This window comes from Staurois parvus, unplaced genomic scaffold (genome assembly GCF_062004578.1).
Source record: "Staurois parvus isolate SC_StPar_1 unplaced genomic scaffold, SC_StPar_1.0 ptg000697l, whole genome shotgun sequence".
Classification (NCBI taxonomy): domain Eukaryota; kingdom Metazoa; phylum Chordata; class Amphibia; order Anura; family Ranidae; genus Staurois; species Staurois parvus.
In genome coordinates, this window is record NW_028318493.1 from 5,719,559 (window position 1) to 5,744,864 (window position 25,306).

The 25,306-nt window shown below is 45.0% G+C and overlaps 2 protein-coding genes across 2 annotated transcripts in view; one reads left to right on the forward strand and one right to left on the reverse strand.

Annotated features, from left to right (window-relative positions):
* LOC149446098 (guanylate cyclase 2G-like) overlaps nucleotides 1-14,412 on the forward strand; it is an 84,415-nt gene extending 70,003 nt beyond the window's left edge. Inside the window, exons 18-22 of the mRNA XM_089653028.1 lie at nucleotides 1,641-1,815; nucleotides 3,557-3,655; nucleotides 6,000-6,091; nucleotides 9,047-9,151; nucleotides 14,337-14,412. Coding sequence (XP_089509154.1) covers nucleotides 1,641-1,815; nucleotides 3,557-3,655; nucleotides 6,000-6,091; nucleotides 9,047-9,151; nucleotides 14,337-14,360 — 495 coding nt within the window. The 3' untranslated portion in view covers nucleotides 14,361-14,412. The remainder of the gene's footprint in view (nucleotides 1-1,640; nucleotides 1,816-3,556; nucleotides 3,656-5,999; nucleotides 6,092-9,046; nucleotides 9,152-14,336) is intronic.
* Nucleotides 14,413-20,355: 5,943 nt separating this feature from the next.
* Nucleotides 20,356-25,306, reverse strand: part of TECTB (tectorin beta) — a 30,827-nt gene continuing 25,876 nt past the window's right edge. The window contains exon 11 of the mRNA XM_089653029.1: nucleotides 20,356-20,694. Coding sequence (XP_089509155.1) covers nucleotides 20,642-20,694 — 53 coding nt within the window. The 3' untranslated portion in view covers nucleotides 20,356-20,641. The remainder of the gene's footprint in view (nucleotides 20,695-25,306) is intronic.

Sequence of the window (25,306 nt, forward strand, 5' to 3'; positions counted from 1 at the left end):
TACAGTGTTGCATGACCGCGCAATTGTCATTCAAAGTGTGACAGCGCTGAAAGCTGAAAATTGGCCTGGACAGAAAGGGGGTGAAAGTGTCCGGACTGGAAGTGGTTAAGGAGATATTTCTTAGTTTCAGTGTAATAGGTCAGTGTGTCTGTAGTGCTACAAATTTACCAAAATATGATAAAGACTCAAAAATTTTATTTTAGTACTATGATGCTAATAGCATTGGTAATAAAATGCAAAAAATGTGTCAACAGAATAATGGTGTCATGTATTTTATATTTAGAATGCTTTAGTTATAGCAGCCTCCTGGAAATATATATGAGTATGTGATTTGTTATTTCTTGCTGTTTGTCTTAGAGCTCATTCACGCATGGGGTTGGGGGGCCCGGCTCAACCGCGGCATTTTTACAGCCCCCATCCACTTCCCCCTTTAGCTGCAGAGGTAGCGGATGGGGGTGTATACATACTGCAGTCACAATCCTTTGCATCTGTGACAACAGTTTTACCCTGTGTCACGTTTGGCAGGTGTAGAGGCTGCCAAATGTGACCCATTCAAGTGAATGAGGCTGCTCCACAGGCACCCTGCAAGCACACAGGCAGTTGCAGTTGAGCTGGTGCAAGGATCAAGGGGTGAAAGCAGGTGCTGAGGAGGCGATACAATACCTCCTCATCGCTTGTCAAATGCTCTCTCAAGAGCGATCCAAACACTGATCACTCTTCAGAGGGCACCACTGGTGTGAATCTAGAGTCCCAACTCTTGCAGTAATTCAAGGAAACCCAGAAGTGAGTTATTGTGTCTTTATTAAACAAGAATGCCATTTTACAAACTACAATTACAGGAATAAAACACAGGCAGAGAACTACTAGTATACATACATACTGCACGCACATACACAAACTACATCTTTTTTGGGTATTTTTGCATTGGTACTGGACCCCCATTGCAGTGCTGAGTTACCCATTTCCCTTTTTTTTTCTTCTTTTTTTATTGGTCTTGAAAAAGGTTTTTAAAAATTGGCAAAACGTTCTGGCATGTGACTATACATCTCAGCTTCCTGATAGTGGGGGGCTGAGTTACAGGACTCTGTGCAGACACATGGTAAACCTATACTCCATAGTCTGTTCAGCCTCAGGTAAGATGCAGGCTGTGATTGGGAGGGGGTGCGTGCCAGAGGCAAGCTATGATTGATCAGGGGGCGTAGCGGGTGATCATACTGCCCAATGCAGGCATGCAGGGGCGGACTGACCATTTGGAAACTCGGGCACTGCCCGAGGGCCCGGGGTCAATAGGGGGCCCCATGAGATGCCCCTGGTACCTTTTTCATAGGTTTTTTTGAGTTTGGGCAAGGACACAGGGGCCTCATGATCCCCTATTGCCCGGGGGCCCCATGAGTTGTCAGTCCACCCCTGCAGGCATGCAGTGTGTCTGCACAGTGTCCTGTACCCCCAAAATGGCCAGCCAACGGATGAAAACTGACCATGCTAACTCAGAAAGGAAAAAAAAACAACTGGCAGGATCAACCAGGTACTTCAGATGGAAGACATACATGAAACGATAGAGACTATGATTTATAAAATATATTTACATATACATAGAGAAAAAAACTGAGTATTTAAGGTAATATACACTTTAATTGCAGGTTGAAACAATTGGGGACGCATATATGGTCGCAAGTGGTCTTCCGCTCAGGAACGGTCTCCAGCACGTGGCAGAGATTTCTACAATGTCTCTCCATTTTCTCAGCGCCATGATGACCTTCCGCATACGACACGTACCCAATGAGAAGCTGAAGCTGCGGATCGGACTGCACACAGGTACGCCTTTATTTCATAATTGAATCTTGTATGTGTTCAGCTCTTCGCAGACACAGATCAAACCCTGCTGCACCTCTCGCCTTGTGACAAAGCTACGATGTACAGTCTGTCCACGGGAGAGGAGACTGAGGAAATGCTTCCTCCTGCCTGCAGCAGATTGATGACATCATCCCAGCGTACGCAAAGCCACTGGACTGGAGCTGTTTTTCTAATAAGAGGTTGAGCTTTGCTGAAAATGTTGGGTTGTATTTGTAAAAATTCATCCAGTGAATGTTTGCATGGACATTCATTCAGTGTGAATGGAAGCCAAACAAAACCCATATTATTAGGCTATTTTCTGTGCTGATTGAATGTTCTCCATTGATTTAAAATGGAATATACCACATTTGGTCACTAGATGGCAATAAGTATCATAGGTATTTGCCATAATACTTAGTACCATCTAGTGGCCAACTTTGGTATTTTTCATTTTAAGTCAGTGGAGAACATTCAATCAACATTAGATTTGTGTTATGCTATGGAAAATGTTTTTTTATAAGTGGACCCCATAGTGTTGCCTGTATATTGTGAAATGGCTGGAATTTACTATTTACAAGTTCAATGGTTGATAAAATGTGAGGCAGCCCCCCTCATCTGCCATTAATTGACTTTCAGTCTTTCATCAGTTAAATGTTTGTGTCATCTCTGAGCCACCATCTCAGTCCAGGAAGGTGATGGTGACCCCGGGTGATGCCTGCATAAAAATGGTGCCGTCCTTCTGGAGAGAGAAGCAGATGAAGACATTGTCAGGGGGAGTACTGTGATCTCTGTGAGAGGTATTAAGTATCTGGTGGTGTCCAGGGGCGTCCCTAGGGTTGGTGGCACCCGGTGCTGTAACACTTGGTGACACCCTCTCCGACGATCCCCGCAGGATGGATCGGATCTGCGGATTGAGCATAATGGATCGGAGTCCGATCTATTATTCTCCCCAATCCGCAGATCCCATCCATCCTTCGGGGATCCTCAGCTTGCAACCTATACGGAGTTAACTGATTTCTCCAGGAAAAGGTAAGTTTTAAAGCAAGCCGATGATTCCCGCAGGATGGATCAGATCTTCATCTTGGGGAGTATAATTTATTTATTTCAGGTACTTATATAGTGCTGTCAATTTACGCAGCGCTTTACATATATATTGTACGTTCACATCAGTCCCTAACCCTCAAGGGGCATACAATCTAAGGTCCCTAAACTTACATTCATACTATGGACAATTTAGACAGGATCCAATTAACCTACCTGCATGTCTTTGGAGTGTGGGAGGAAACCGGAGTACCCGGAGGAAACCCACACGGGCAAAGGGAGAACATGCAAACTCCAGGCAGGTGGTGCCGTGGTTGGGATTCGAACCAACGACCCGAGTACTGCCAGGCGGAAGTGCTAATCACTAAGCTGCTGTATAATGGGTCGGACTCTGATCCATTATTCTCAATCCGCAGATCCCATCCATCCTTCGGGGATCGTCAGCTTGCTTTACAACTTACCTTTTCGTGGAGCGGGTCCGGTGTCACCCCGTGCGACAGGTGTCACCCGGTGCAGCGCGCACCCCCCGCACCTGTCTAGGGATGCTCCTGGTGGTGATACATTACTTGGCATGCTGCAGTTAACATGGAACATACAGTATATCTGATGACAGATTCATTTTAGATGCATTTTGTATCCTGTATTATCTAACATACTGCTCTCTGCCCCCTGCTGGTTGTAGGTCCCGTGGTTGCTGGTGTGGTGGGGGTGACCATGCCCAGGTACTGCCTGTTTGGGGACACAGTTAACATGGCATCAAGAATGGAAAGCAACAGTCTACGTAGGTAAACTTGGTGCATTTTATTAGTTTTCTGTGATGAAACCATCCCTGCTAGATTAAAGCAGAACTCCAGCCTCCCACTCAGTCTTGCACAGTTGTCCCGGCTCCTTTGCTGGACTGAAATGGCTTTCTCTGATTTCACTGCACACTGTGAGCTTCTTACCATGTGCATTAGAAGCTGCAGCAAGTCAGATACAGGCCACCTCATTTTCTGGCTGCCCCTTTCATTCATTGGATATCCTTAATCACGGAGGCTATATGTACACTATATTACCAAAAGTATTGGGCCCGCCCTCCCAATCATGTGATTCAGGTGTTCCAATCACCTCCATGGACACAGGTGTATACAATCAAGCATCTAGGCATGCAGACTGCTTCTACAAACATTTGTGAAAGAATGGGTCGCTCTCAGGAGCTCAGTGACTCCAAGCGTGGTACCGTGATAGGTTGTCACCTGTGCAATAAGTCCATCCGTGACATTTCCTGGCTACTAATTATTCCACGGTCATCTGTTAGTGGGATTATAACAAAGTGAAAGCAACTGGGAACAACAGCAACTCAGCCACCAAGTGGTAGGCCACGTCACATGACAGAGCGGGGTCAGCGAATGCTGCAGCGCACCAACTGTCTGCAGAGTCAATAGTTTAAGACCTCCAAACATCATGTGGCATGTGATGCCGTGGTGTAAAGCACGCCACCACTGGACTCTAGGGCAGTGGAGACTTGTTCTCTGGAGTGACCAATTACCCTTCTCTGTCTGGCAATCCGATGGACATGTCTGGGTTTGGCAGTAGCCAGGAGAACAGTACTTGCCTGACTGCATTGTGCCAAGTGTAAAGTTTGGTGGAAGGGGGATTATGGTGTGGGGTTGTTTTTCAGGGGTTGGGCTTGGCCCCCTAGTTCCATTGAAGGGAACTCTTAAGGCATCAGCATACCAAGACATTTTTGAAAATTTCATGTTCCCAACTTTGTGGGAAGAGTTTGGGGATGGCTCCTTCCTGTTCCAACATGACTGCGCACCAGTGCACAAAGCAAGGTCCATAAAGACATGGAGGAGCGAGTTTGGGGTGGAGGAACATGACTGTCCTGCACAGAGTCCTGACCTCAACCCCATAAAACACCTTTGGGATGAATTAGAGTGGAGACTGCTTCTACAAACATTTGTGAAAGAATGGGTCGCTCTCAGAAGCTCAGTAACTCCAAGCGTGGTACCGTGATAGGTTGTCACCTGTGCAATAAGTCCCTCCGTGACATTTCCTGGCTACTAAATATTCCACGGTCAACTGTTAGAGGGATTATAACAAAGTGGAAGCAACTGGGAACAACAGTAACTCAGCCACCAAATGACAGAGCGGGGTCAGTGCATGCTGAAGCGCACAGTGCGCAGAAGTTACCAGCTTTCTGCAGAGTCAATAGCTAAAGACCTTCAAACTTGGTGTGGCCTTTAGATTAGCACAACAGTGTGTAGAGAGCTTCATGGAATGGGTTTCCATGGCTGAGTGGCTGCATCCAAGCCTTCCATCACCAAGTGCAATGCAAAATGTCGGATGTAGTGGTGTAAAGCACGCCACCACTGGACTCTAGAACAATGGAGACGTGTTCTCTGGAGTGACCAATCACGCTTCTATGTCTGGCAATCCGATGGACATGTCTGTGTTTGGCGGTTGCCCTCCTGGCAATGGTACATGGCTGACTGCATTGTGCCAAGTGTAAAGTTTGGTGGAGGGGGGATTATGGTGTGGGGTTGTTTTTCAGGGGTTGGGCTTGGCCCCCTAGTTCCCGTGAAGGGCTCTTAAGGCATCAGCATACCAAGACATTTTGGACAATTTCATGCTCCCAACTTTGTGGGAAGAGTTTGGGGATGGCCCCTTCCTGTTCCAACATGACTGCACACCAGTGCACAAAGCAAGGTCCATAAAGACATGGAGGAGCCAGTTTGGGGTGGAGGAACTTGACTGGCCTGCACAGAGTCCTGACCTCAACCTGATAGAACACCTTTGGTATGAATTAGAGTGGAGACTGCGAGCCAGGCCTCCTCCCCCGACATCAGTGCCTGACCTCACAAATGTACTTCTGGAAGAATGGTCCAACCTTCCCATAGACACCCTCCTAAACCTTGTGGACGGCCTTCCCAGAAGAGGCACAGCAGGTGTACAGATCTGGGAAATCAGTTGATAGATCCCACCAATAAAGTCCCCAGGAGACAGAAGAGACTTCCAGCAGATTTGACTCTCTATCATCCATAAAACAATGAACAGCTTGGGGTGGCTCTTTCCTCATTAGTCCTAAATAGAGGCAGATTTGTATGTTCTTGTCCTATTTATATATCTCTTTATCCTGACAGCCCTACGGATTCATGCCTCTGAAAGCACGGCCAGCGCTCTGAGAGACCTCGGGGGCTATGAAATAAAGGAGAGGGGGTTCATCCAGATAAAGGTGAGAGCCAAGCCCATCCCTAACACTGACTTCTCTTCTGCACTCCATCTTTGCAAAGCCCATAGCTCAGGCAGCTAATTAACGCCAATCATGTACCTCAAACAAGTGCAACCAGTGGTGTATTTAGGTTTCATGCTGCCCCAGGCAACACAAAAATCGCCCCACCCCCACGGAGAGACCCTGACACTGACCAACACCCCCCTCCCCCATGAAGAGAGCCTCACATTGACCAACAACACCCCAGCCCCCCCAACTGAGAAAGCCTTCCACTACCACCGCCCCCCATACACTCATAACCCCCCACCAGGGGCAGACTGACCATTTGGAAACTCGGGTACTTCCCGAGGGCCCAGGGTCAGTAGGGGGCCCCATGAGATGCCCCTGGTACCTTTGTCATTAGCTGTTTTGAGTTTGGGCAAGGACACAGGGGCCCCATGATCCCTATTGCCCGGGAAACCCCATGAGTTGTCAGTCCGCTCCTGCCCCCCACCACCAGACATCCCGGGAATGAGAGTCAGGCTCTGCATTCACCATCAAGCAGCCCACAACCTCTCTCAGATCCCACCTGCTCCCCATGCTGCATGTGTCCCTTCCTCCATCCCTTCTTTCGGGTGGTGGCGCTGCCCCCCTAAAAAATGCTAATGTCCCCTTGAAAAATGCCACCCTAGGCAAATGCCTTGTTTGCCTTGTGGTAGATACGCCCCTGAGTGCAACGTGTTCCTATGCGGTGTGGGAAAACGCATATTTCCCACACCACAGTTGGTGTGAACAGGCCTGAAATCAGCCTAATACATTCCAGTAACGTGTTTGAACCAGGGATGAGCTTGGGTTTGGTCAGCCATGAGAGGAAGCTCTCAGTGCCAACCCAATCAGTTGCTTGTGACATTATTGACCCAAAATGGCCACATTAACCACCTGCAGACCACCCCATGTATACAGTATCTCCCAGAAGTGAGTCCCCCCCCCTCACATTTTTGTAAATATTTGATTCTATCTTTTCATGTGACAACACTGAAGAAATGACACTTTGCTACAATGTGACGTAGTGAGTGTACAGCTTGTATAACATGTAAATTTGCTGTCCCCTCAAAATAACTCAACACACAGCCATTAATGTCTAAACCGCTGGCAACAAAAGTGAGTCCACCCCTAAGTGACAAGGTCCAAATTGGACCCAATTAGCCATTTTCCCTCCCCGGTGTCATGCGACTCGTTAGTGTTACAAGGTCTCAGGTGTGAATGGGGAGCAGGTGTGTTACATTTGGTGTTATCGCTCTCAGTCTCTCATGCTGGTCACTGGAAGTTCAACATGGCACCTCATGGCAAAGAACTCTCTGAGGATCTGAAAAAAAGAATTGTTGCTCTACATAAAGATGGCCTAGGCTATAAGAAGATTGCCAAGACCCTGAAACTGAGCTGCAGCATGGTGGCCAAGACCATACAACGGTTTAACAGGACAAGTTCCACTCAGAACAGGCCTCGCCATGGTCAACCAAAGAAGTTGAGTGCACGTGCTCAGCGTCATATCCAGAAGTTGTCTTTGGGAAATAGACGTATGAGTGCTGCCAGCATTGCTACAGAGGTTGAAGGGGTGGGGGGGTCAGCCTGTCAGTGCTCAGACCATACGTCGCACATTGAATCAAATTGGTCTGCATGGCTGTCATCCCAGAAGGAAGCCTCTTCTACAGATGATGCACAAGAAAGCCCGCAAACAGTTTGCTGAAGACAAGCAGACTAAGGACATGGATTACTGGAACCATTTCCTGTGGTCTGATGACACCAAAATAAACTGATTTGGCTCAGATGGTGTCAAGCGTGTGTGGCGGCAACCAGGTGAGGAGTACAAAGACAAGTGTCTTGCCTACAGTCAAGCATGGTGGTGGGAGTGTCATGGTCTGGGGCTGCATGAGTGCTGCCGGCACTGGGGAGCTACAGTTCATTGAGGGAACCATGAATGCCAACATGTACTGTGACATACTGAAGCAGAACATGATCACCTCCCTTGGGAGACTGGGCCACAGGGCAGTATTCTAACATAACGACCCAAAACACACCTTCAAGACAACCACTGCCTTGCTAAAGAAGCTGAGGGTAAAGGTGATGGACTGGCCAAGTATTGAGCATCTGTGGGGCATCCTCAAACGGAAGGTGGAGGAGCGCAAGGTCTCTAACATCCACCAGCTCTGTGATGTCGTCATGGAGGAGTGGAAGAGGACTCCAGTGACAACCTGTGAAGCTCTGGGGACCTCTATGCCCAAGAGGGTTAAGGCGGTACTGGAAAATAATGGCGGCCACACAAAATATTGACACTTTGGGCCCAATTTGGACATTGTCACTTAGGGGTGTACTCACTTTTGTTGCCAGCGGTTTAGACATTTTGGCCCAAATTTATGAAGAATTTTTTTTTTGGATATGTTTTATAGCAGAAAGTAAAAAAATATTGTGTTTTTTTTCAAAATTTTCAGTCATTTTTTAATTTATAAAATAAAAACCCAGTGGTGATCAAATTTTACCAAGGAACGATTTATTTGTGTGAAAAAAATGCTATAAATTTCATTGGGGTACAGTGTTGCATGACCGAACAATTGCCAGTTGAAGTAGCACAGTGCTGAATAGCAAAAAACTGGTCACGAAGGAGATAAAACCTTCTGGAGCTGAAGTGGTTTATGTCAACATCATTAGCCTAGTATGGCAACATCAGATCAATGATGTCACAAGTTCCCCCTCCTTGCGTATATGCAGCTGTAGGGCGGGGAATGACAATCTCTTTACGACTTTGACCAAACATAGGTTTGGACCAAACCAAATCTCATCCCTAGTTCTTATCCTTCCACACTTTATTCCAAACTAAAAAAAAAAAAAGTTCTTATTCACAAATATGTATCCAAGTGACAGCTTTAGGTGAGCTGAAGCAAGCTCAAAGGAAAAGTAATGAGATCCCGATTTGTTTCCCAGGGGAAGGGGAAGCAGAGGACTTACTGGCTGAAGAGTAAGGCTGGTTTCCGGATGCCTCTTCCAGACTTTCCAGAAGATTTCAAAGATCCTCTCCACAGCTTAGAGGTAGGTAGCCCAGAGCTGGCCGGCATCACTTTTAGTATAGGTCCTCATTCACACGGGACATTTTCATAACGCTGGGAATGGGTGGACTGACCATTCCAGCACTCGGGCACTGCTCGAGGGCCCGGGGTCAGTAGGGGGCCCCATGAAATGCTCCTGGTACCTTTTTATAGGTTTTTTTGGATGTGCTTTGAGTGTGGGCAAGGACACAGGGGCCCCATGATCCCCTATTGCACGGGGGCCCCATGAGTTGTCAGTCCGCCCCTGGCTGAGAACGTTAGCTGTGTAAAGTCACGTTAAAAACCTGAGGTTTTCAGCTTTTTTAAACATTTTTGCATTAGCGTTTTTCCCGCGATTAGCAGCGTTTCTCCGCATTTGCATTTTTTAGCGGTTTTTTATTTAGCAAAAAAAAAATTGTCAGGGGTCAAAAAAAGTACAAAACCGCTGATTTGCAGTGTTTTACTGTGTTTTTCAGTGTTAGAGCGTTTTTAGCCCTCGTGCACACCTGACGTTTTGATATTTCTGGTAATGTTAGCTGTTTAAAGTCACGTTAAAAACGTGAGCTCTTCAACTTTTTTTAGTGTTTTTGCATTAGCGTTTAGCAGTGTTTTTCCGCGTTTGCGTTTTTTTTGTTTACCAAAGAACAAATATTTATCTTGGGTCAAAAAAGTCCAAAAACGCCGGTTTGTAGTGTTGTTTACTGTGTTTTACTGCGTTTTTCAGCGTTAGAGCATTTTTAGCCCTCATGCACATTTGATGTTTTGATAACGCTGGTAACGTTAGCTGTATAAAGTCACGTTTAAAAATTTTTTAGTTTTTCAGCTTTTTTTAGTGTTTTTGCATTAGCATTTAGTGGCGTTTTCCTGCAATTAGCAGCGTTTTTCTGCGTTTGCGTTTTTTAGCGGGGGGGGGTTTTCACCAAAAAGTATTTTTCTTGGGTCAGAAAAAAGTCCAAAAACGCCGGTTTGCAGTGTTTTACTGCGTTACTGCGTTTTTCAGCGTTAGAACGTTTTTAGCCCTCATGCACACTTGACATTTTGATAACGCTGGTAACGATAGCTGTGTAAAGTCACATTAAAAACCTGGGGTTTTTAAACATTTTTGCATTAGCGTTTAGCGGCTTTTCCCCGCAATTAGCAGAGTTTTTCCGCATTCACCTTTTTTTGCGGTTTTTTATTTACCAAACAAAAAAAAATTTGGGAGGGGGCAAAAAAAAGTCCAAAAACGACAGTTTGCATTGTATTACCGCGTTTTTCAGTGTTAGAGTGTTTTTAGCCCTCGTGCACACCTGACGTTTTGAGATTTCCGGTAATTTTAGCGGTTTAAAGTCACATTAAAAACGTGAGCATTTCAGCTTTTTTCTTAGTCTTTGCATTAACGTTTAGCAGTGTTTTTCCGCGTTTGTGTTTTTTGCGTTTTTTTTTTTTAAAAATATATTTTTCTTAGGTCAAAAAAAGTCCAAAAACGCCGGTTTGCAGTGTTTTACTGCGTGTTACTGCGTTTTTCAGCGTTAGAGCATTTTTAGCCCTCATGCACGCTTGACATTTTGATAACGCTGGTAACGTTAGCTGTGTAAAGTCACGTTACAAATGTGAGTTTTTCAGCGTTTTTGCATTAGGGCTTAGCTGTGTTTTGCCGCGATTAGCTGTGTTTTTCCGCATTTACGTTTTATTGTCGGTTTTTTTGACCAAAGAAAAACATTTTTTTTGGTCCAAAAACACCGGTTTGTGGTGTTTTGCCGCATTTTTCAGCGTTGGAGCGTTTTTACAGCTTAAAAATCTCCTCTAGAAAACCTCTAGTCCTGGGGGTTTTTTTCCAGCCAAAAAACATTGATTCCAGTCTATGTGTGTATGGACACATAGGATAACATGCTGGGGGGTTACTGGCTGTAGAAAAAAACGTCAAAAGCCAAAAACAGCCGCTGTAATAACGTCCCGTGTACATGAGGGCTAAATAAGACGTCTTCAGAATATTGTGGACAGTGCAGTCATGGACATGGACTAAAAGCAGCTGACCATCTAGACAAAAGGTGGTCTCACAGAAGGGCTTGGGGCAGGGGCGGACTGACAACTCATGGGGCCCCTGTGTCCTTGCCCAAACTTAAAGCCTATTAAAAAGGTACCAGGGGCATCTCATGGGGCCCCCTACTGACCCCGGGTCCTCGGGCAGTGCCCGAGTTTCCAAATGGTCAGTCCGCCCCTGGCTTGGGGTATGCAGTAAGCTTTCGATGTCTGGAGATCATTGATGTCTGGAATCTGGATGCCAAAACCAAATTTATCAGTGTCTGTAGCTCTGTGACCAATTAGCCTCCCTAAGGCTAGGTTCAGGTGGTGCCGTTGTGGATCTGCATGAAAATCCGTGCAGCTGCACCACCCGCACAGAGGAATGGGGACCCGTGGGCGGGTGCTATTAGTTATAATGGCACGCCGCCCGCATTGGAAAACGCAACCGTACTGGGAACCGAGGTTCCCCTGTGGGCTGCGTTTTTCGAAGAAGTGCAAGGACTTCTTCCCTGCATGTCCCGGGCCACGGGAGTCCATTCAAATGAATGGGCTCTCGTGCCCACGCAAAACGCAGACTGCACGGCCACATATATGTGAACCGGGGGTAAATGTTTGCATTTTTTTTTTTTTTTGGCCCAAAAGGATTCTATTTCCTTTCACCGTGATTCTGCCTACGATTTAAAAATGCACTGTCAAAACGCACATTCGTGTGTTCAGGTGCCATCCATTTCAATGGCACCTGAAATCGTGGAACATTTTTGCCACGGTTGCAGCGCATTTTTTCGTGCGATAAATGCACCGCGATCGTGCAAACAAAATTGTGCGACGCTAAAAAAGTTCCAGAACGGTTTTTGGGCACCGCACGTTCAGCGATTTTGCTTGCTCGATCGCAACGCTTTTGTTCTGCAAACACAGCAAAAACGCCACGCATTTTCAGGTGTCATTGAAGTGAATGTCACCTAAACACTTGAATATGCGTTTTTATATTTTTACAGAGTGTTTTCAAATCGCAGGCAGAATGTTGTGAATCTGTATGAATGGAGCCTTATATTTGTGCAAACCAAGAGCACAGAGAAAGATGCACAGCTCATTCTGCAGGCTGCAGAGGTTTGTTTGTAAACAAACCTCCTGGGCTGTATATGATAAGCATGAATGGCTGTTATAGGGACCATGGGGATCAACATGATTGGAAACCACAGTGATTGGTGCTTACTCTGTGATCTGCAGCTGTCAGTGACAGTGCAGTCTTTGAGCTATAAAGTGATAGTAAAGGTTCGTTTATTTTAAAGAAAATTATACTTACCTGCTCTGTGTAGTGGTTTTGCAGAGAGCAGTCCTGATCCTCTTCTTCTCGGGTCCCCCTCTAGCTATCCTGGCTCCTCCCCCTTGACCAGTGCACCCAATAGCAAGCTGCTTCCTATGGGGGCACTGCTCCGTGCTTGCTCCCGTGCTTCACTCTATGCATCCATAAGACACGGTCACCGCTTGGCTCCATCCCTGCTCTCTCCTTATTGGCTGTGATTGACAGCAGTGGGAGCCAATGGAAGAAAAATATATTTGAAATATATTTTAAAAATATTCTTAAATATATTGACATATTTGAAATGCTACAATTTTGGCCATATTCAATATATTTTGAGATATATATATATATATATATATATATATATATATATATATATATATATATATATATATATATATATATATATATATATTGCATGTTGAAATGTGTTTTTAGTCCAAAATATATGAAAAATATTTTTAAAAATACATTTCAAATACAGTATACTGTATGTCTTTGAAAATAAAAATCTACATTTTTGGAATGCATTTACAAATGTATGTAAAAATATATGTTAAAATGACTCTTTTATATGTTAAAAAAAATTCTGAAGAATATATTTATAAAAAAATGTAAAAAAATATTTTAAATATATTATGTAATCTATAAAAAACACATTTCAACATGCAGTGTGTGTCTGTGTATATGTATGTGTGTGTGTGTATATGTGTGTGTGTGTATATGTATATGTGTGTGTATATGTATGTGTGTGTGTGTATGTGTGTGTATATATGTGTGTGTATATGTATGTATGTGTGTGTGTGTGTATATGTATGTATATGTGTGTGTGTATGTGTATGTGTGTGTGTGTGTGTGTATATGTATGTATGTATGTATGTGTGTGTGTGTGTATGTGTATGTATGTGTGTGTGTGTGTGTATATGTGTGTGTGTATATGTATGTGTGTGTGTATGTATATATATATATATATATAAATGTATTGAATATGGCCAAAATTGTAGCATTTCAAATATATGTCAATATATTTGGGAAGAATATTTTTAAAATATATTTTTCTTCCATATGGGTTAGCCAATGAGGAGAGAGAGACCCGTGACAGCTGAGGCTGCCATGCACATCCCTGGATAAAAAGGGGGCTCGGGTGAGTATTATGGGGGCTGTGGTGGGAGCAGCACACAGAAGATTTTCTACCTTCATGCCTCCAATTCATGAAGTTAAAAAAAAACTTTCAGCCTTTACAATCACTTTAGGGCTAGGCTCACACCTATGCAGTTTGCTTTTCATCCGTTTCTGCAGTGCTTTTTGTGGTGCATTTTTGTATGCATTTTGGGTTATTTCCCAACTTGTTACTGGGCAGATCAAAACATAAAACGCATCAAAAAATGCAATACATGCATTTCTGCAGCTTCTCCATTGAAGTCTATTGAACCAAAATGCAATGTTTTGCGTTTAAAAAAAGTCCTTGAGTCTTTCCAAAAAATGCACGGGGTGAAAATGCGGAGATGTGAATGTGTCCCATAGGAAATCATGTTAATTGGACTGTAGTGCGTTTCTGCAAAATGTAAAATGCACTGCAAAATGCTAAGGTGTGAACCTAAACTAAGCGCACACATGTTTTTATTTGAAAAAATTGAAAACAAGGTGGATCAGCTGGCTAATTAGTAAAATTAGATTTCCACTACGAGCAAACCAGCTTTATCAGCTGACTTTCCCCCATCTGCATATTAAATTTTAAACTATCAGAGTCAACTACAATTCAATGCAGTATTAGAAATTAGACAACATAGTCTTGCTTCTTAGGAATGTTGTAAAAAATCAGGGTGAGCATTTAGGAATACGTTACAAATTGACCCAAATTTGTATACTTTTTTTCTTGTAGGAGGAAGAGATCACCATGCACTGAACAGAGGACTGTTGCTGAATATTAGTAAAATAAAAGTTTTTTTTATCCTTTATTAACATGGTGGCTTGTTTGTTTTACTCTGACACTTTTGCTGCAGCACTTTCAGGGGTGGACTGACCATTTGGAAAGTAGTGGTCAGTAGGGGGCCCCATGATCCCCCCCCATGATCCCCTGTTGCCCGGGGGCCCCATGAGTTGTCAGTCTGCCCCTGGGCACTTTGCAGAGATTATTGAACCACTGATGTAATTGTCTGCATAACAGGAGCTTACACTTTGTTCTCACACAGTGAGGCCAGGGTGAATGGAAGATTGTAGAATGTTTTTTCATCATGGTAGTAAATCTTCAAAAATAGATGAAACAACATTTTTGGGGAGATTTACTAAAAATGGTGCACTCAGAATCTGGTGCATGAAAGCCAATCAGCTTCTAACCTCAGCTTGTTCATTTAAGCGTTGACAATAAAACCTGCAAGCTGATTGGTTTCTATGAAGTGTTGCATTGGAGGGGGGCCAACACCAAAAATTCATTGGCTACTTAATTGATACTAATTTGACTAAAAAGATTATTGGGAATTTTGACTCCTCTCATTGAGCTATCTTCCCCTGACCATGGTATGTGTATTATGGTATGGCATGTATTGCTAGTGTTCTGAAGTCTATTGGTCTCTACAGAGTTGCCTCTGTTTCAAAAACATATGAATTGAATACAGTCAGTGACATTCCAAGGCAGGTGCGGGGGGTGCGCGCTGCACGGGGTGACACCTACTGCACGGGGTGACACCGGACCCGCTGCACGAAAAGATAAGTTGTAAAGCAAGCCGACAATCCCCGCAGGATGGACCGGATCCATCCTGCGGGGATCGTTGGCTTTCTTTACAACTTACCTTTTCGCGGAGCAGGTCCAGTGTCACCCCGTGTAGGTTGCATGCCGACGATGCCCGCAGGATGGATGGGATCTGCGGATTGGGAAGCATAATGGATCAGTGTCCGATCCATTATGCTCAATCCGCAGATCCCATCCATCCTGCGTGGATCGTCGGCTTTCTTTACAACTTACCTTTTCGCGGAGCAGGTCCAGTGTCACCCCATATAGGTTGCATGCCGACGATCCCTGCAGGATGGATCGGATCTGCGGATTGGGAAGCATAATGGATCGGAGTCCGATCCATTATGCTAAATCCGCAGATCCGATCCATTCTGCGGGGATCGTCGGAGGGGATGTCACCAAGTGTTATCGCACCGGGTAACACCAACCCTAGGGACGCCCCTGAATACAGTATATTGGGGTCCAACGCTATCTAACACTTTCTCAAAAAGATAAAGGGAGAATGCAATACCTCCGATAGAGTTGGTGGTGGAAACTGAACTCAGAACCTAGAGCTGCAAGACCAGGAGAATTGGTTAGCTACCAATTTCACGTTGGAGCAACTGAATGATCTTCCATTGGAGATTCTGAGGACTGGGCTGTATTGTACATGGCATTGTACATATACTTCGGGTGGTTGATGCAAACTAGTTTTTCTGCTGAGCTGGTAGCATGTGGGACAATTTCTTGGAAACAATACACTAGTTCCCTTTGTCCTACTGCCTTTTTTTTCTGATCTTCAACATATGAATTAGGCTATCAATATACACATTTCAGGGAACGTATAGTATATTTTCAATGTGCTATATTTTTTAATGTTTACTTTTAAAGTCATTTTTACATTCTTCCATGCTTGCTGTACCATATTTTCATGATGATGTTACAATGGCGGATTTGTAGTAATTTCCTGTAGGTTAATCTTTTTTTTTCACTGCAATCGCTCTCCCTAATTACAACTTCTAAGATAAAGTCTCCACCAAAAAGAGTTTATTGTTTTGAGTCAAACCTTATCAGTAAAAGGTGGCTTTATTACAGCCTTTCTCAACCTTTTCAACACGAAGGAACACTTGAAATAATGTTCCAGTCTCAGGGAACCCCTGCTAAAAATTACTATGTCTGCAACTCATGATACATTAGTGTGATGGTCGGTGGGAAGAATGCTCCTTACACTTGTGGTCATTGGGAAGAATGACCCCCTTATTGATGGCTAAAAAGATCAATGGTGCAGTGGCGTCCCTAGGGGGGTGCAGGCCGCACCGGGTGACACCATCACAGGGGGTGCAGGAGCAGGATGCCAGCAGAGCTTCTGGACTCTGTGAAGGTCCTGGCCAGTTATTGGGGATTCCCGGTACAGTGAGAGCTGCCCCCCGGTGTAGCGGCAAAATGAGTATCCTGTGAAGATATGTATCCCCTGAAGCAACTGCGCATGTTCTGGTTTCAGGCTGATGGAGCCGATCGCCAATCTCTGACTTTAGCACATAGGTTCAACCTATAGGGGGTTAACTGATCTTGCAACCCATAGTGATCCATGGGATCAGCTTCAGCACTTTGCAGCCTGTAAGGGATTAACTGTGGCAGCTCTGTGCTAAAGTTGAAGATCAGCCTGAAACTGCCACATGCGCAGTTGCTTCAGGGGATACATATCTTCACGGGATACTAATTTTATCGCTGCACCGCTCCTTCCTCTCTGGAGGAGTGAAACCACGTGTTGTCACACCGGGTGACACCAACCCTAGAGACACCTCTGCAATGGTGTCACTGGGAAGTTATTTGAGAAGCAGAAATTGCTCAAGGAACCCCTAGCAACCTCTGGAGGAATTCTAGGATTCCTCAGAACCTTGGTTGAGAAACTTTGTTCTATTTCATTGGTAGTCAGAGGGAAAGAATGTTCCTTTACATTGGTGGCCAGTTGATGGAAGAATCTTCTCTTTAATTGGTTATCCGTGAGTGGAAGAATGTTTCCTTACATTGGTAGCCAGTGGGAGAAAGAAGTTCCCTTATACTGATAATCATTGAGAGGAATTCCCCTTACATTGGTGGTCAGTGTTAGTAGGAATATCACCTTACATTGGTCATCTATGGAAAGAAGCATGTCCCCCTATAGTAGGAGAAAGAATGACCCATATCTTTTGAGTAGGTAGAAGGGAGAATGCCCCCTGTTACTTTAGGGGTCATTTTATTGGTGGGCATTAGAAGCCAGAATAACCCTTACATTGGTGGTCAGTGAGCAATGAATTTCCCTTTAAATTGGTGGTTAGTGGGAGAAAGAATGCCCCCCTGCATTGGCATCAGTGGAAGAAACAATACCCTCTTACATCGAGTTATTACTAGCCGCCAGCACAGTGGCTAAAGGGTTAGCACTTCCACCTGGCAGTACTCGGGTTGTTGGTTCAAATCCCAGCCACAGCACCACCTGCCTGGAGTTTGCATGTTCTCCCTGTGCCTGTGTGTGTTTCCTCTGGGTACTCCAGTTTCCTCCCACACTCCAAAGACATGCTGGTAGGTTAATTGGCTGCTGTCTAAATTGGCCCTTGTATGTGTATGTATGAATGTGAGTTAGGGACCTTAGATTGTACACCCCTTGAGGGTTAGGAACTGATGTGAATGTACAATATATATGTAAAGCGCTGCGTAAATTGACGGTGCTATATAAGTACCTGAAATAATGATTAGAAATGTTATTTAACCACTTTAATACAGGGTACTTTTACCCCCTTCCTGCCCAGGCCAATTTTCAGCTTTCAGCGCTCACGCACCATGAATGACAATTGTACACTCATGCAACAATGTACCCAAACAAAAGTTTTATCATTTCATTCACACAACTGTAACTTTCTTTTGTTGGTATTTAATCACCACTGGGGTTTTAATGTTTTGCTAAATAAACAAAAAAAAGACCGAAAATTTTGAAAAAAAAACAAGTTTGTTTTTTATAGGGGTGTATACTTGTGAGCTACTATGGTATCATTAAATTAAATTCTGAGGAGCGCGACACACATAAGTTTGTTTTTTGTTTCTGTTATAAAAATGTGCAAATAAATAATTGTTCTTCATAAATTTAGACCAATATGTATTCTGCTACATGTCTTTGGTGAAAATAACCCAAATAAGTATTTATAATTTAGTCTGTAGGAAAGTTATAGACTCCACAAACTATCGTATGTATCTGAAAATTGATCAATCCTGATGCACTGATGGCCGATCTAATTTCTTGAGGCCCAAAAATGTCAGGACAGTACACATCCCCCAAATGACCTGTTTTACAGCACAGCATCATCGTGTAACTGGTGTGGCAGTGATCAGGAACACTGACTGTTGACAGTACAGAAAACAAAATTTCAATTTTTACATTTTTTTATTTATTCAAATTTTTTTTTATTTATGTTTTACAATTTGTTTTTATAACACACTGTGACCAGAGTAGTATAATGTTCATAGTAACAGTGTATTACTCTGGGAAAGTGATTAATTTTTTTATTTTTTTTATTTACACATTATAATTGCTTATAGCAAAGAATTTCATTGCTATAAGCAAGCATTTACCCTAATATTTATAATTCATTCAGGTTTTTTTGTGATTGGCCACAGCTAATCACATGACAAAGATGGGCTGTGATTGGCCGACCAGAGGGATGAAAAATGAGTTGATTTGAGCTTTAAACAGCCAATAAATTGGCTGGGAAACTGGCATTTTCCAAAACCGGAAGTGGCATCCTGGGGTGTCCTCAGAACCGGAAGTAGCTTTTAATCTCCTTTCTCTTTGACTTTTTAGGGTTTAAAGCCCTGCTCCATCCATTTTTCAAATTTTTAAGTTTGTACCATGTGATCATTGTGCCCAATCATAGCTAGCAGCACAATTGTATACAATGGATGGCATGAAAAGAAGCCATCCTTTGTTTACAATTGTCATGTGAACCGCTGTAATTGGTCACAGTGGTCACATGGTACTGGCAATGGCCAGTACACAGATCTGTCATTGGCTGTGGACACGATCCGGGAGGACGTCATATGATGCACACCCAGATTAACGAAAGTCCTGCTCGGCCGTCAATTTTCTATTGGCCGGATTAGAACTGGTTAATCAAAATATATGTATAGTGTATACTACGAAAAAAAATTGGTGTGTGTCACTAAAAGAAAAGGTGTCACTTAAATAAAAGGTGGCAACCCTACCCAAGATGGCAGGAAGGGGGCCTGCTGCAGAACATGTGAAAGGGTCCCATTGCGGGACCATAATAAAGGGCCCCACGATGACGTAAAGGGCCCTGGGACCAGTGGAAAGGGCCCCAGGCCTAGAGGGAAGAGCACAGCACAGAGATCAGGGGGGCCCTTCATGGTTTTGTGCATTGGGGCCCTGAAAGTTCTAGTTACGCCTCTGCATTCAGGGCTCCCCCCACAGGCAATTGGTTCCTAGGGAACAATATTAGGAGTACAAAGGGCCACTGGCCCTTAATATATAGGACATGCTACTTCTAGATGTAGCATAGGCGACTGGCCACTAATGCAGGCCATAGACGGGTCATTTCATCTGCATGAAAAATCGGCCAATAATCACACCGTTAGTGGGGCCAGCCCGTCGGCCATTTTTTGCGGATCTCATTTATTTTTATTGGTCATGCTGGAAAATTCGCAAAAAATGGCCGTTTTTCGTGGACATGTCTGGCAGCATCGGCAACAGGACCGACCAATTTTTCGTTTAGCAGCCAAAAAATTGTCCAATAAACGGCCCGTCTATGGCCTGCCTTAGGCAAAGCACGTGGTATAATGGCAGGAGCAGGGGCGGACTGACAACTCATGGGGCCCCCGGGCAATAGGGGATTATGGGGCCCCTGTGTCCTTGCCCAAACTCAAAAAAGCCTATGAAAAAGGTACCAGGGGCATCTCATGGGGCCCCCTACTGACCCCAGGCCCTCAGTCAGTTTCCAAATGGTCAGTCCGCCCCTGGGCAGGAGGACACTGAATGGGGGGAGCCAAGAAAATTTTGCCGTAAGGCCAGGTGACATGTAGTTTATATATATATATATATATATATATATATATATATGTGGAGAACATTTCTGAAAATAGATATGCTGGTAGGGTTACAGCCATTTTGTCTTTGTCCATAAAAATAAACACAAGTATCACAAAACTGGAAAAAAAACACTTTTATGTACAGGTTTAATGCACCATTGTGAAGCATGTAGATTAGGACACCTCCAGGAATTCAGACTCCAGCCCCGTAGTTCATTTAGCTAACACATAGTCTAGAAGTTTGTCCACTCTTGGACCTTGTAAAGGCCGGGCAGTTGTCACAGGTTCATGCATCCTGCTACGCAGCTGGACAGCCATTTTCCCGAGGCCAACGACTGAGAATCTGGGTGGTAGAATCCATCTTGTCTGCAGGTCTGAAAACCCCGCGTTGAGGTGGTCCGGGTTTAGGTCAGGATTGTACAGATCCCCACAGTGAGCAGGAGATGGTGCAGGATCACTGAAGCCATAAAGATCAATAAAAGTATTTTTAAGGGAAATATAGACATTCTATTCACAATCAAATACTGTATGTCTACAGCAGGGGTCTCCAAACTTTTCCGTTCCAGGGTCATGTCGCATATTTTACAAATATTTTCGGGTTGAAAAAAATCAGTTGAATGAGTTTATCAAATTTAAAGTGTTCCTAAACCCACAACAGTAAAATCAGTCTGTATATGCAATAAAGCATGCTTGTTATACTCACTGTGGAACCTAAGGGGTTAATCCTCTGCATTGTGTAAAAATGCTGTTTGATCCTGACTTCTCTGATCCTCCCCTTATCTCCTATTCTGATAAGACAGACAGAACCAGTAGCCACATGCACATGTTCAGTTTAGAGTGTATTGCTAGAGAGGTTTTTTTCTGGGAGAGTGCATGTGATCAGCAGAGGGCTAATCAGGACTGTCCAGACAGAGGTCAGGTGTTCTGCATCCTCCTAGAGCAGAATTAAAACTCCTCCTACAAGCTTTAACCAGTGCTTAGCTGAAGTCACAAGACTGCTCTAACTGCTGATGAGAAGAGGTATTTAGCAGTTTATATTGACTAAAATAATTTAATTTCCATGTTGTGTGTACTGTGGGAGACCAGATATAGCGAATGCAGGGTCCGGGGAGACCGGATATAGTGAATGCAGGGTCCGGGGAGACCGGATATAGTGAATGCAGGGTCCGGGGAGACCAGATATAGTGAATGCAGGGTCCGGGGAGACCAGATATAGTGAATGCAGGGTCCGGGGAGACCGGATATAGTGAATGCAGGGTCCGGGGAGACCGGATATAGTGAATGCAGGGTCCGGGGAGACCGGATATAGTGAATGCAGGGTCCGGGGAGACCGGATATAGTGAATACAGGGTCCGGGGAGACCAGATATAGTGAATGCAGGGTCTGGGGTTTAGTAACGCTTTAACCGCTTCCCTCCTGCCATATAAGGAAATGATGGGCGCAAGGTGGTTCTCTCGCTCTGGGAGGACCCCGGAGGCGTGCAGCGTGGCGATCGGTGGTGTGCTGTGACCCTGGGACACAGTGGATCACCGATCAACGGAAAGAGCCAAAGACGTCAGCTCTGTCATGTGATAAGCTGTGTCCAATTACAGCTGTTCGCTTTTAAATAAGGGAATGCCAGTTATCGGCATTCCTCTCCTCATGAGCGATCACGCTGAAAAAGAAATAAAAACTAAGAACATTGCTGGGAATACTACCTATATACAAAAGGATGTGTGTTTTATGACCCGTGCAGTTATTTGTGGCTTTCTGCCTCTATATATAGCCTCAAATTTCAATGTAAAGGTAATAGTATTAAAATCAAATTGAACTCTTGTTAAAAAACAAAAACTATTGGCAATAGCTTCCTTGTTCATTAGAACTGTAAGTGATCTGAGTCGTATCATTCGCTCATGGGCTTACAAAAAGTCTACCTCCACCAGGGCCTTTTTTTCTCAAAAAATAGGTACAGGAACGCCCCCCTTCTGAGTCACTTCTCTCTGTCCCCTACCCACCTCTGAGCACCGTCACTTGGTTCCACCTCCTACTCACCTCCGAGCAGCGTCACTTGGTTCCACCTCTGAGCACCGTCACTTGGTTCCACCTCCTACTCACCTCCAAGCAGCATCACTTGGTTCCACCCCCTACCCACCTCTGAGCATCGTCACTTGGTTCCACCTCCTACCCACCTCTGAGCACTGTCGCTTGGTTCCACCTCATACCCACCTCTGAGCACCGTCACTTGGTTCCACCTCCTACTCACCTCCGAGCACCGTCACTTGGTTCCACCTCCTACTCACCTCCGAGCACCGTCACTTGGTTACACCTCTTACTCACCTCCGAGCACCGTCACTTGGTTCCACCCCCTACCCAACTCCGAGCACCGTCACTTGGTTCCACACCCTACCCACCTCCGAGCACCGTCACTTGGTTCCACCCCCCACCCACCTCCGAGCACCGTCACTTGGTTCCACCCCCTACCCACCTCCGAGCACCGTCACTTGGTTCCACCCCCTGCCCACCTCCGAGCACCGTCACTTGGTTCCACCCCCTACCAACCTCCGAGCACTGTCACTTGGTTCCACCCACTACCCACCTCCGAGCACCGTCACTTGGTTCCACCCCCTGCCCACCTCCGAGCACCGTCACTTGGTTCCACCCCCTGCCCACCTCCGAGCACCGTCACTTGGTTCCACCCCCTACCCACCTCCGAGCACTGTCACTTGGTTCCACCCCCTACCCACCTCCGAGCACCGTCACTTAGTTCCACCTCCTACCCACCTCCCAGTGCCATGACTTTTAGAGAATACAGAACCAAGTATCATTTTGTGGTGCTAAATAATTTGTATGGAATTTGTTATTAATAACAAGAAAAGCAGAAAATTAGATCCCCCGCAGCCAGCAGCAACAGCCACCCACCAGCAATAATTGGTCCCCATGACAAAATACCACCCCAGCAACAATAGACCCCTAGCAGCTACAACAGATCTCTCAGCAGCCAGCATCAATAGATTCTCCAGCCGCTATCAACAATGGACAATAGACCCTTCCCTCAACAGTAGATTCCTTCCACCAACGATTAACCTCCATCAACAATAGACCCCCCACCAGCAACAACAGACCTCACCAGCAACAATAGACCAACACAAAATAATAGATCACCTATAGTGACAATGGAACACCCAGCAGCCAGCAACAATAGATCCTCCAGCACCCCTTGCCATTACATGCATTCAAAACTGAGTTCCCCCACATTTCTGCTGAAAAAGGCCCTGATCCTCACCAGCATTCAGTATAGCTGGGCCACTATGCTCAATGTGTAAGCAGTGGTCTCTCTGCTGCAGTCTGAAATGCAGTACATTAAAGCTAGAGCCTTCCCCTTGGAAAGCTTACATTTCCTGCTGAGCAGAGACCTCAAGGTTTGACTCACAGGGAGGGAATGTCAGACTGAAGCAGAGAGACCTCTGCTTACACACAGAGCAGACAGTCCTTCTCTGCTGCATGACAGCTGGGAATTATCTTTTACTACTGTGGGCTGTTTTACTATCTAGAGGAAAGGTAAGCCTCTGCTCACCCCATCTAATGAACAAGGACGTTATTGCTAGCTTTTTTTATGTGTGGGGGTCCATCTGGGCCCTTGCATAGCAATTATACGGTATACCTTTATTTAGCATGATGGTAATAAACAGAGGTGTGTAGGGATGTGCAAATGTTGGTTGTGTACCAAGAGTAATATAACCATTATATATTTTCATAAATGATGCGTTACAATATAAGACAATATTTAAAGTGTTATTAAACCCTGAACCCTGCATTCACTATATCTGGTCTCCCCGGACCCTGCATTCACTATATCCAGTCTCCCCGGACCCTGCATTCACTATATCTGCTCTCCCGGACCCTGCATTCACTATATCTGATCTCCCCGGACCCTGCATTCACTATATCCGGTCTCCCCGGACCCTGCATGCACTATATCTGGTCTCCCCAGACCCTGCATTCACTATATCCGGTCTCCCCTAACCCTGCATTCACTATATCTGGCCTCCCCGGACCCTGCATTCACTATATCTGGTTTCCCCGGACCCTGCAGTCACTATATCTGGTCTCCCCGGACCCTGCATTCACTATATCCAGTCTCCCCGGACCCTGCATTCACTATATCTGATCTCCCCGGACCCTGCATTCACTATATCTGATCTCCCCGGACCCTGCATTCACTATATCCGGTCTCCCCGGACCCTGCATGCAGTATATCTGGTCTCCCCAGACCCTGCATTCACTATATCCGGTCTCCCCTAACCCTGCATTCACTATATCTGGCCTCCCCGGACCCTGCATTCACTATATCTGGTTTCCCCGGACCCTGCAGTCACTATATCTGGTCTCCCCGGATCCTGCAGTCACTATATCTGGTCTCCCCGGACCCTGCATTTACTATATCAGGTCTCCCCGGACCCTGCATTTGTAAGGGTGTGCAGGCATGAAATACTGATGTGTAATGTTAAACTGTAATATGCCTGCAATATGCTCTTTGGTCAGTAGATGGCAGCAAAGTACAAGAATCGATTTTGCAGTGACTTTTGCTAAGACAAGATAAATGCCTATTTACCCTATAAAGTTTAATGAATACTAATTTAGGGGCCGAGTAGGACCCTCAGAAGGGTCATAGTGAACTGTAAATACAGGTTTGAGGCTGCAATTAAGAAAAGACTTACTGTATCACAAACTCTATGGGAAGGGGAGGAGTTCCGGTGCAGAAGAGGAAGTGACAGGAAGTCTGTGTCTGGCTGGTATATGCTGAGGACGTCTGGAGAATCTGTGTGGGGCCTGGAAGAGGATTTACGTCTCACAGTGGAGTCTGGCGACGGCACCTAGGGAAGATTCACCAAAACAAGACCAGGAAACAAGTGACTGTATGGTCCGGTTCTGGAGTGGATCAGGAAAAAGCACCAAGAGCCTGCCAGGGAACTGTAAGTGCGGCTTTGCCGCAGCATATCGCACCACACGTGTTCAGTGACATTTTGGATATACCAGAAAGTTACAAGAGACACACTCCGCTTTCCTTTGGATTACAAATAGTATTGCGC